Source organism: Rana temporaria, chromosome 1 (assembly GCF_905171775.1).
Source record: "Rana temporaria chromosome 1, aRanTem1.1, whole genome shotgun sequence".
Lineage (NCBI taxonomy): Eukaryota > Metazoa > Chordata > Amphibia > Anura > Ranidae > Rana > Rana temporaria.
Window position 1 is genome coordinate 387,541,976 of NC_053489.1, and position 10,965 is coordinate 387,552,940.

Sequence of the window (10,965 nt, forward strand, 5' to 3'; positions counted from 1 at the left end):
TCAGACTTGCACTGTATGACTTTACATTGATCTGTTGAAGAACCTCCCCCACTATATTTTGACCATGACATCTCATGCATGCTTACTATGACAAAACACTTGACATGAGGTGCAAATGTCATTGTTAGGCCTGCAGAGGAGGGAAAAAAAAGTCTGACTTACTATGTTATTTTTCAAATAGTGGCACATTAGCAGGGACACAGGTAAAACCGATCGAGTGGGAATGTGCCAATATATGATAAATAGAGAAGCTTGATATGGGTAAGTGTACTTGCTTTCCTAAATACTCTTACTTTGCATTGGTTGTTTTTTAAGAGGAGGTGAGAATTTTCTCTTTAACAACCACTGGACCTACTAGAAACATTTTTAAGCACCAGTAGGGAAGTACAGATCACCATGAAAGACAATGGATTAAAGTAAACCTTCCCACTCACAACACATCTAATAAACTATATGCATCATGGGTTGGTGGCTTTTATAAGTGGTATACTGGTTGGATGGGTGCAAGGAAAACAACAGCTAAAACAAAAAGTCCATCCCAATATCTATAAACCTTGCTTTGCACCTCTTGTGGCCCTGCTTTCTTGCTCTAACCTATGGCTTATGTGTCCTTCTGAGAAATCCATCTCTTCTACATGTATGTACTGGAATAATCTCTAGCCCTCTGACAGACCAGTTCAAAGATGCAGGAACTATAGCTTATTATATCACTATATTATATTTGGGTATCTGGTTTACCACTCTTGCTTTTTCAGTTCTAGCTAACCATTTTATATAAAACAGTATACAAACAGACTGTTAGAACTTGGGACCTCTGGTGTGTCTGGCGGTGACTCTGCTTGCTGAGCCACCTGGATTGCTGGACAGCTCCTTGGACAGTTCCTTGAATAGTTCCTTAGACAATTCCTTGAATGAACTTTTCTTGAATCTTGTTTTCCCTGAACCTTGAACCCTTTGCTCCTCCCATGAACTTCCTGATTTAAGCCATGTCTCTGTACTTCCTGGTTGCCAGAATATTGTGCCTTCACCAGCCAATATCTTGCTCCTATCTCTCTCGCTGCCGACCGTATCTTTGCTACCATTCCCTACGACATTTGGCTCATTCCCTGACTACGCTTCTGCTGAATCCCAACCTGCAACTATTTGTTACCGACTTTTGGCTCGTTCCCCGACTATGCTTCTGCTTGATCCCTACCTGTTATATCTGCTACCGGACCCCGGCTTGCTCACCTCCTGGTGGGGCTATCTTGAGGACCACGACCTGGCACTAACATGCAGCAAAGCCCATCTCCATCATCAGGAGCTCTGGTGAATACGGGTTAGTGCTTAGACCCCCGCACCTCAGGTGAACCTGTTTCATCAGCCAGGGTGACCTGTGTGAATACCTGCTCTGCAGCTAAAGCTACTGGCCTCTGTTATTTGACTCCAGACCGTGACACAGACAAAATCACAGGGGTAATACACTGAATGTATTGTCAAGATATTGCTACCGATTAATAATTTATAAAGAAAAAGGTAGTTTTTTGGTTTAGAGTTTTGGGACTCACTAAACAGAATAGTTGCCATTGCATTTCACACATTATGAAGTTACCTTGTTCATAGAAAACTTACCGAAGCTTACATTACTGTAGAGATTTTTCTCTCTGATAAATAAAAAGCAAAATATGTTATATTTCAAACATAGGAAAACATTTAAAAATAGCATTGATCATTGGAATTTTAGTATTTTCAAAAATAGTGGAAATAAAAAGTCTACACACCCCTGTTAAAATGTCAGGTTTCTGTGATGTAAAAAAAATGAGACAAAGACAAAATAATTTCAGAACTTTTTCCACCTTTAATGTGACCTATAAACTGTACAAGCATGGCACATGGCTGGGCCATTCCAAAACTTGAATCTTTTTTCTGGTGAAGCCATTCCTTTGTTGATTTAGATGTATGCTTTGGGTCTGTGTCATGCTGAAAGATGAAGTTCCTCTTCATGTTCAGCTTTCTAGCAAAAGCCCGAAGGTTTTATGCCATTATTGACTACTATTTTGAACTGTACATAATTCCATCTACCTTGACTAAGGCCCCTGTTACAGCTAAAGAAAAACAGCCCAAAGCATGATGCTGCCACCACCATGCTTCACTGTGGGTATGGTTTTATTTTGGTGATGTGCATCTTTTGCTTTTCTTTGTAAGAAAATGCTTTCGTCTTGCCACTCTACACCATAGCCCAGACATATGATGAATAGAATAGAACCGAACAATAGAAGAGATTGTTGTCACATGTACCACACAGCCAGTACTTGCCAGATATTCCTGAAGCTGCTTTAATATTGCTGTAGGCCCCTTGGCAGCCTCCCTGACCGGTTTTCTTGTCTTTTCACCAATTTTGGAGGGACGTCCAGTTCTTGATAATGTCACTGTTGTGCTATATTTTCGCCACTTGATGATAACTGTCTTCACTGTGTTCCATAGTATATCTAAATTCTTTTGTACCCATCTCCTGACTAATACCTTTTAACAATTAGATCCCTCTGATGCTTTGGAAGCTCTCTGCAGCCGATGGCTTTTGCTGTAGGATGCAACTAAGAATATGTTAGGAAAGACCTACTAGAACAGCTGAACTTTATTTGGGGTTAATCAGAGGCACTTTAAATGATGGCAGTTGTGTACTGACTCCTATTTAACATGAGTATGAATGTGATTGCTTAATTCTGAACACAGCTACATCCCCAGTTATAAGAGGGTGTGCACACTTATGCAACCATTTTATTTTATTTTTTTATTTTTACTCCCGCCCCACAAAAGATTTCAGTTTGTTTTTCAATTGTTGTACAGTTTATAGGTCACATTAAAGGTGGAAAAAGTTCTGAAATGATTTATCTTTGTCTCATTTTTTTACATCACAGAAACCTGACATTTTAACAGGGGTGTGTAGACTTTTTATATCCATTGTATCGGTTAATCTGTATTATGGTGGTGCCCTATTATAATGTATTTGTCCCATGTTTGTGGCATAATATAAATTCACATTGTTCAGGATTCTTTACAATCAAAAATTTTTAACATGTAGTATAAGCATTTATAAAATACATATTTTTATTATTAGCATGTTTCAGTTAAAGAACACAAAAATACGTACAAATTTAGAAGAGCTTTTCTTGGTACGTATCCAACTATAAGAAACAATATATTGGCTTAGTAAAACATTTTTCAAATAAATGTACACATTCTTACAATCTTCAGATGTGCTCAGTATAAACGATGTTAACTTACATTTTCCTTCACAGCTTCGGCAAAGTATTTTATTAGCATCGGTAAGCTGAATCACATCCAATATTTCTCCTCTTGTATATGTTAGATCCTTATGTCCAGGTTTTTGAACTTTGGCATTAGGATCAACCATCATTCGTGTTAGTACCTTTATTTCCCCATGGAACTGTGAAATAGAGGAAAATACAGATATATGTATTTACATGACTGGTTATCATATGACTGGCCAAGAATGGTTCAGGTTCAGAATAAATGTTCTAGCTATCACTGCTCAGCCTCTCTCTCACCACCAACATAGGTGTCGGTTGATGAGCAGCAGGGCCTGTTCTGACATTGCCCCCTCCGCTCTCACTGGACAACAGTGAAGGGTATCCTCATTGCCAGGCAACAGCTTTATGAGGATGGATTATTCATCATGACAAAATTATGAACACTTTGAGTTGACTTGCATGTATCAAGCACCCTGGTTTAAACTTCCCAATCACATCCTGCTCTTGCTGTGCTTTGACCATTAAACCTAAAATCCCCTTACCAGATCATTTCAGCAGTAATCCCTGGGACTTTTCTGAATTCAAAAACTTTCCACATTTAGCATGTCATTTTATGATGGGGGGGACGGGACGGATACCCTTTTTTTAGAGGCACCCAGCTCCCACTTCCTCCCGAGGCTCTTCAGCGCCGGAAGTTCACCTCTCCCGCTCCCTCCCTGCAATCTTCTGGGACATGTCACAGGTCCCAGATGAGTGCCATTCACAGTGTGCAGCGCATGCGCAGTGCGTGCCCAGCTGTGAAGCCACAGCCGAGTGCCCACAGTTGCAATGTCGGCGCCACAGAGAGGAGGGGGAGAGGAGCGGGGCTTCGTTTGTCGCATCGCTGGACCGTGGGACAGATGAGTGTCCGATTATTAAAAGTCAGCAGCTTCACTTTTTGTAGCTGCTGATTTTTAAATAGTTGGTACTCCACTTTAAGATAATAATCCCATTATAGTGCCTTGTAAAAGTATTAACCCCCCCCCCCCCCGGCTTTTTACATATTTTGTTACATTACAGCCTTTAGTTCAATGTTTTTTTTATCTGAATTATATGTGATGGATCAGAACACAATAGTCTAAGTTGGTGAAGTAAAATTAGAAAGATATATACATAAAACTATTTTTCAGAAATAAAAAACTGATAATTGGCATGTGAGTATGTATTCACCCTCTTTGTTTTGAAGCCCATAAAAAGTTCTGGTGCAACCAATTACCTTCAGAAGTCACAGAATTTGTGAAATGATGTCCACCTGTGTGCAATCTAAGTGCCACATGATCTGTCATTACATATACACACCTTTTTGAAAGGCCCCTAGAGGCTGCAAGCAAGAGGCACCCTGGTCCGGCTCTACCATGGGACCCGATGGTACTATTGTACCATGGAAAAGAGTACCGCTCCAAGCCCTGCGACCTATGCTGTGCTCCCGCCCTGTAGTACTGACAGGTGCAGACTCTGCGCTGATCCGTGGAAAAAAAAGAAATGTTCCTGGACTGCCGCACTCTGATAGGCGATTTATTGAAACAAAATAAACAAAGGATAAAATCCAAAGCTGTATAACATCCAAAAAATCATGCAACACTGCAATCAATGGTAAAAAGTGGACATAGGGGACAAAAAGCTAACATGTTTCACATCATGAATAGATGCTTAGTCATAGCTGGGTTGTGTGAGGATCTGAAAGGATTTAAATAGAAAACTTTGAATGCATCCAAACTAGACATGTGCAATTTGTTTAGTTTCTAATTAGTTTTTTAACGAAAATTCGGAAATTCAAAATAAAAAAATTCGAAAATTCGAAAAATTCGGAAATTGAAAAATTCGGAAATACGAAATTGAAAAATTCGAATTTTCGTTTTCACAAATTTTTTATTTCCGAATTTTCGGACTTCCGAAAATTTAGAACAGGGGAACATTCAGCGGGCGGGACAGTTGGCATGTAAATGGACTTTCTGGCCAATCAGCGGGTTGGGGGGTGCAGAGAGATGACATAATCTCTCACTGCCCGCCCTGCATCACTGCAGTTCCGCCCACACTGTGCAGTCAGCAGAGAGATTAAAGGATCTCTCTGCTGCCTGCCTTTACTCTGTCTCTGTGATACAGCAAGTGGCAATCCGCTACGTGTGGCATGTGACGTCATGGCAAGTGACAATCCGCAATGTGTGGCAGGTGGCGTTGTGGCAAGTGACAATCCGCTATGTGTGGCAAGTGACAATCTGCAACGTGTGGCAGGTGGCTTTGTGGCAAGTGACAATCTGCTATGTGTGGCAGGTGACGTGGCAAGTGACACTCTGCAATGTGTGGCAGGTGGCGTTGTGGCAAGTGACAATCCACTATGTGTGGCAGGTGACGTGGCAAGTAACAATCTGCAACGAGTGGCAAGTGACATTGCGGCAAGTGACAATCCGCTATGTGTGGCAGGTGACGTGGCAAGTGAAAATCTGCAACGTGTGGCAAGTGACAATCCGCTAAATGTGGCAGGTGACGTGTCAAGTGACAATCTGCAACGTGTGGCAGGTGACGTTGTGGCAAGCGACAATCGGCAATGTGTGACAGGTGGCGTTGTGGCAAGTGACAATCCGCTACGTGTGACAGGTGGCGTCGTGATAAGTGGCAATCCGCTACGTGTGGCAGGTGACATTGTGGCAAGTGACAATCTGCAACGTGTGGCAAGTGACAATCCGCAATGTGTGACGTTGTGGCAAGTGACAATCCGCAATGTGTGACATTGTAGCAAGTGACAATCCGCAATGTGTGACTTCGTAGCAAGTGACAATCCGCGATGTGTGACATCGTAGCAAGTAACAATCCGCAATGTGTGGCAGGTGACAATCCGCATCTGGTGACAGGTGACGCGGCAAGTGACAATCCGCATCTGAAGGCAGGTGACGTTGGCAAGTGACACACTCGGGGCTCCCACTGAGTCTGCTTTATGATGAGTTGAACTATTTTATTTTATATAACAATGTAATAATAGAAATAATGCACTTCAAGCATTTTTATTATTTTTTTTTTTTACTAGTAATGGTGGTGATTTTTAGCAAGACTGCGAAATTGTGGTGGACAGATCGGACACTTTTCACACATTTTTGGGACCATTGACATCTATACAGCGATCTGTGCTATAAAAATGCACTGATTACTGTGTAAATGTCACTGTCAGGGAAGGGGTTAAATGTGTTCCCTGGGAGGTGTTTCTAACTAGGGGGGGACTGACTGGAGGAGGAGAGAGATCTCTGTTCCTAATCACTAGGAACAGTAGATCTGTCTCTCCTCCCCTGTCAGAATGGGGATCTGTCTACATTGTCTACTGTCTACTGTCTACTGTTTACATTGACAGATCCCCGTTCTGGCTCTCCTTTGGAGCGATCTTGGGTGGCTGGCTGACATTGCGGCTGCCGGCCACGCACTGGTCCTTTTATACTCCTATATACATGTATAGAGCCATGACAGGTCCCCTTTATACTTCTATATACACGTATAGAGCCATGACAGGTCCTCTTTATACTTCTATATACACGGATAGAGCCATGACAGGTCCTCTTTATACTCCTATACATGAATAGAGCCATGACAGGTCCTTGTTTACTCCTATACATGTAAACAACCAAAACAGGTCCTCTTTATACTTCTATATACATGTATAGAGCCATGACAGGTCCACTTTAGTTATCATGATATAAAATAATGAATGTGGGGGCATTTTGGTGGGTGTGATTTTTTTTCAGGGGGGGGGCAGCATTTCATTCTTTGTACCAGGCAACACAATGTCTTGGGCCGGCACTGGAGGCACCACCACTAACCAAACACTGCCATGAAAACCAAGGAACTCTCCAAACAAGTAAGGGACAATGTTGTTGAGAAGTACAAGTCAATCTTTGATAATCCCTAGGAGCACTATCAAATCTATCATAACCAAATGGAAAGAACATGGCACAACAGCAAATCTGCAGCACAGAGACCTAAGGTAACCCTGGAGGAGCTGCAGAGTTCCACAGCAGAGACTGGAGTATCTGTACATAGGACGACAATAAGCCGTATGCTCCATAGAGTTGGGCTTTATGACAGAGTGGCCAGAAGAAAGCCATTACTTTCAGCAAAAAACAAAATGGCATGTTCTGAGTTTGCGAAAAGACATGTGGGAGACTCCCAAAATGTATGAAGGAAGGTGCTCTGGTCTGAAATTTAACTTTTTGGCCATCAAAGAAAACACATCACATCACCCAAAGAACACCAGCCCCACAGTAAAACATGGTGGTGGCTGTTTTTCAGCAGTCAGGACTGGGAAACTGGTCAGAGTTGAGAGAAAGATGGATGGTGCTAAATACAGAGATATTCTTGAGCAAAACCTGTACCACTCTGTGTGTGATTTGAGGCTAGAACAGAGGTTCACCTTCCAGCCGTACAATGACCCCAAACACACTGCTAAAGCAACACTTTTAGTGGTTTAACCACTTAAGGACCGCTCACTGTATATATACGTAATTTTTTTAAAGATGGATATCTCTGCCGCTGCCACAACCGAGATATCCATCTTTTCAGTGAGCGGTTCTCTAAACGATAACAGTGGTCTCCGCGGCGGATTCGCCGCAAGATCACCGTTATCGGCGGAGACGATCGGGTCCTTCCTCCTGCTCGGCTGGGATACGAGTGAGGGCAAGATGGCCCCCACCCGTCTCCATAGCATAGCAGGGCGGAAGCGACGTCAAAACGTCACTTCCGCCCATGCTTCTTAAACGGACATTTTCTTGTTTTGTTTTTTTGCATTTTAGTCTAAATATGAGATCTGAGGTCTTTTTGACCCCAGATCTCATATTTAAGAGGACCTGTCATGCTTTTTTCTATTACAAGGGATGTTTACATTCCTTGCAATGGGAATAAAAGTGACCCATTTTTTTTTTTTTGTGTGTGAAAATTATTAAGATTAATAAAAATAAATAAGAAAACAAAATATATATTTTCTTTAAAGAGCCCCGTCCCGATGAGCTCGCGCGCAGAAGCGAATGCATACGCGAGTAGCGCCCGTATATGAAAACAGTGTTCAAACCACACAATTGAGATATCACCGCGATCTTTAGAGCAAGAGCAATAATTCTAGCCCTAGACCTCCTCTGTAACTCAAAAGATGCAACCTATAGAATTTTTTAAACGTCGCCTAGGGAGATTTTTAAGGGTAAAACGCCATTCCACAAGCGCAATTTTGAAGCGTGACATGTTGGGTATCATTTTACTTGACATAACATTATCGTTCACAATATAAAAAAAATTGGGCTAACTTTACTGTTGTCTTATTTTTTAATTAAAAAAAGTGATTTATTTCCCAAAAAAAGTGTGCTTGTAAGACTGCTGCACAAATACAGTGTGACAAAAAGTATTGCAATGACCGCCATTTTATTCTCTAGGGTGTTACAAAATATATATATATATATATATATATATATATATATATATATATATATATATATATATATATATATATATATAATGTTTGGGGATTTTAAGTAATTTTCTAGCAAAAAAAAATGTTTTAATCGTGTAAACACCAAATCTGAAAAACAGGCAAGGTCCTTAAGTGGTTAAGGGAAAACATGTAAATGTGTTGGAATGGCTAGTCAAAGCTCAGACCTCAATCCAATAGAAAATCTGTGGTCAGACTTAAAGATTGCTGTTCACAAGCGCAAACCATCAAACTTGAAGGAGCAAGAGCAGTTTTGCAAGGAGGAATGGGTAAAAATCCCAGTGGTAAGATGTGGCAAGCTCATAGAGACTTATCCAAATGTGATAGCCGCAAAAGGTGGCTCTACAAAGTATTGACTTTTTCTGTTATTTTTTCCTAATTGTTGTTTTCTTCACAATAAATAAGAAATTACGTCTTCAAAGTGGTGGGCATGTTCTGTAAATTAAATGATGCAAATCCTCCAAACAATCCATGTAAATTCCAGGTTGTGAGGCAACAAAACACGAAAAATGTCAAGGGGGGGTGAAAACATTTGCAAGGTACTGTACTTAAAGCGGAGGTTCACCCTAAAAAAAAAAAAAATTGTCTACCATGCCATCCAGCATACTAGCGTCAGCTACAGTATGCCTTTATTTTATTTTTTTCCGCTGTACTCACAGTTTAATCGTTTAAACTGAAGAGCCGAGTCCTACTCCGGCTATTTTCGGGAAGCGTGACGCGCCATAGCCGGCCGTCAATCATGTTTCCCTCTTCATAGGAACGCCTACTCCCCGCGGGAGTCTGAAACGTAACTAATGGATTAAACTGTGAGTACAGCGGAAAAAATAAAAATAAAGGCATACTGTAGCTGACGCTAGTATGCTGGATGGCATGGTAGACCAATTTTTTTTTTTTAGGGTGAACCCCCGCTTTAAAGGGAATCCAATGTCCTGGGCCTTCAGTTTACCATCCTCTGACCCTGTGGTGGTCTCCATAGTAGTGTTCTTTAATGCTTTAGGTCTCCTCAAAGATAACTCTGACCATCCCTAGGTGGCAGAAGCTAATCATTGTAGCAAGTTTAGAGTGGGTTCTCTGATACTATCCAGGTTAACCATTCCACACCTGGAGCTGGAGGAAGCTTTTTGGTAATCCAGTCTGTGGGGTAGATTCAGACAGATTAGCGGATCTTTAGATCCTCGTAATCTATCTGATTTACGATCCGCCGGCGCAAGTTTTTGAGGCTAGCGCTGTATTTAGAAAGCACTTACCTCAAAACTTGCGGCGACGTATCGTAAATCCCCCGGTGGAATTCAAATTATGCGGCTAGGGGGCGTCTACAATTTAAATTAGGCGCGTCCCCGCACCGATCCAACAGCGCATGCGCCGTCTGCGATTTTCCCAGCGTGCATTGCTCCAAATGACGTCGCTAGTGTAGTAATATTAATATAGATATGTAGGTATTGTAAAATATTGTGGTATATGAAAGGCACAGTATATATAGGTTTACATACAGGCATTCAAGGTTACACATCAAAGGGGTTAGTGGTCAAACGACACGTATCAAAAGGACTCTTTGATGTGTTAATCTTATCTAAGACGACCTAGGTGTGTAGCCTGGTACTTCCTTACATAAGGAAGTGTTTATTAATGTTAATTAGACTTGTGGGATGTTCATTCAATGGGAACATTTGGTTGACCCCCCTTCCAGTGTGAGTCCAATATTTGAAGCACTCAAGCTGGCATTCAAGGAGTCTTGTCTTGTCACTCTATGGTGAACATTGCACAGGTCTAGGAGAAGATGGGATTCTGAATTATACTCTGTTGGATTCTTGTATCGTCTGTGGACTTTGTATGTTATTGGAAGATCCATTAAATGCGTTCTCTGGAGAACCTGGTGTGAGTTGCTGCGGAACAACAAATTTATAGTCATCGTACTAACATCTAAGATATTAATTATCTGACCGGAGTACTGGGCACACATATACCTTATCACTACATTTAGTGGACAAATTAGATCACTACATTGGTGCCGTTCAAGTGACCAGAAGCGCATTTTCAGGACTTAGTAACAGAAGTCGGTGATGACGAAAAATCCTGTGAGTTGGACAGAAGTCTGATGGAGACCCAAGAGCTGTGCTGTGACCTCTAATGTCTGGTTGTGACATAAGAGAGTCTGATATACAAGACTATACAAGTTTGGAACCCCAGAATTATTCTTTGGAGACTGGAAACTTGAAG

General features: G+C 41.4%; 1 protein-coding gene across 2 annotated transcripts in view; it reads right to left on the reverse strand.

Annotated features, from left to right (window-relative positions):
- Positions 1 to 3,455, reverse strand: part of LOC120911933 (PML-RARA-regulated adapter molecule 1-like) — a 125,779-nt gene extending 122,324 nt beyond the window's left edge. For both annotated transcript variants that reach the window (XM_040322565.1, XM_040322564.1), the window contains exons 1-3: positions 3,265 to 3,455; positions 3,131 to 3,164; positions 1,612 to 1,643 (exon numbers count right to left, since the gene is read on the reverse strand). In XM_040322565.1, coding sequence (XP_040178499.1) covers positions 1,612 to 1,643; positions 3,131 to 3,164; positions 3,265 to 3,397 — 199 coding nt within the window. In that variant the 5' untranslated portion in view covers positions 3,398 to 3,455. The remainder of the gene's footprint in view (positions 1 to 1,611; positions 1,644 to 3,130; positions 3,165 to 3,264) is intronic.
- Between the last annotated feature and the right edge of the window lie 7,510 nt (positions 3,456 to 10,965).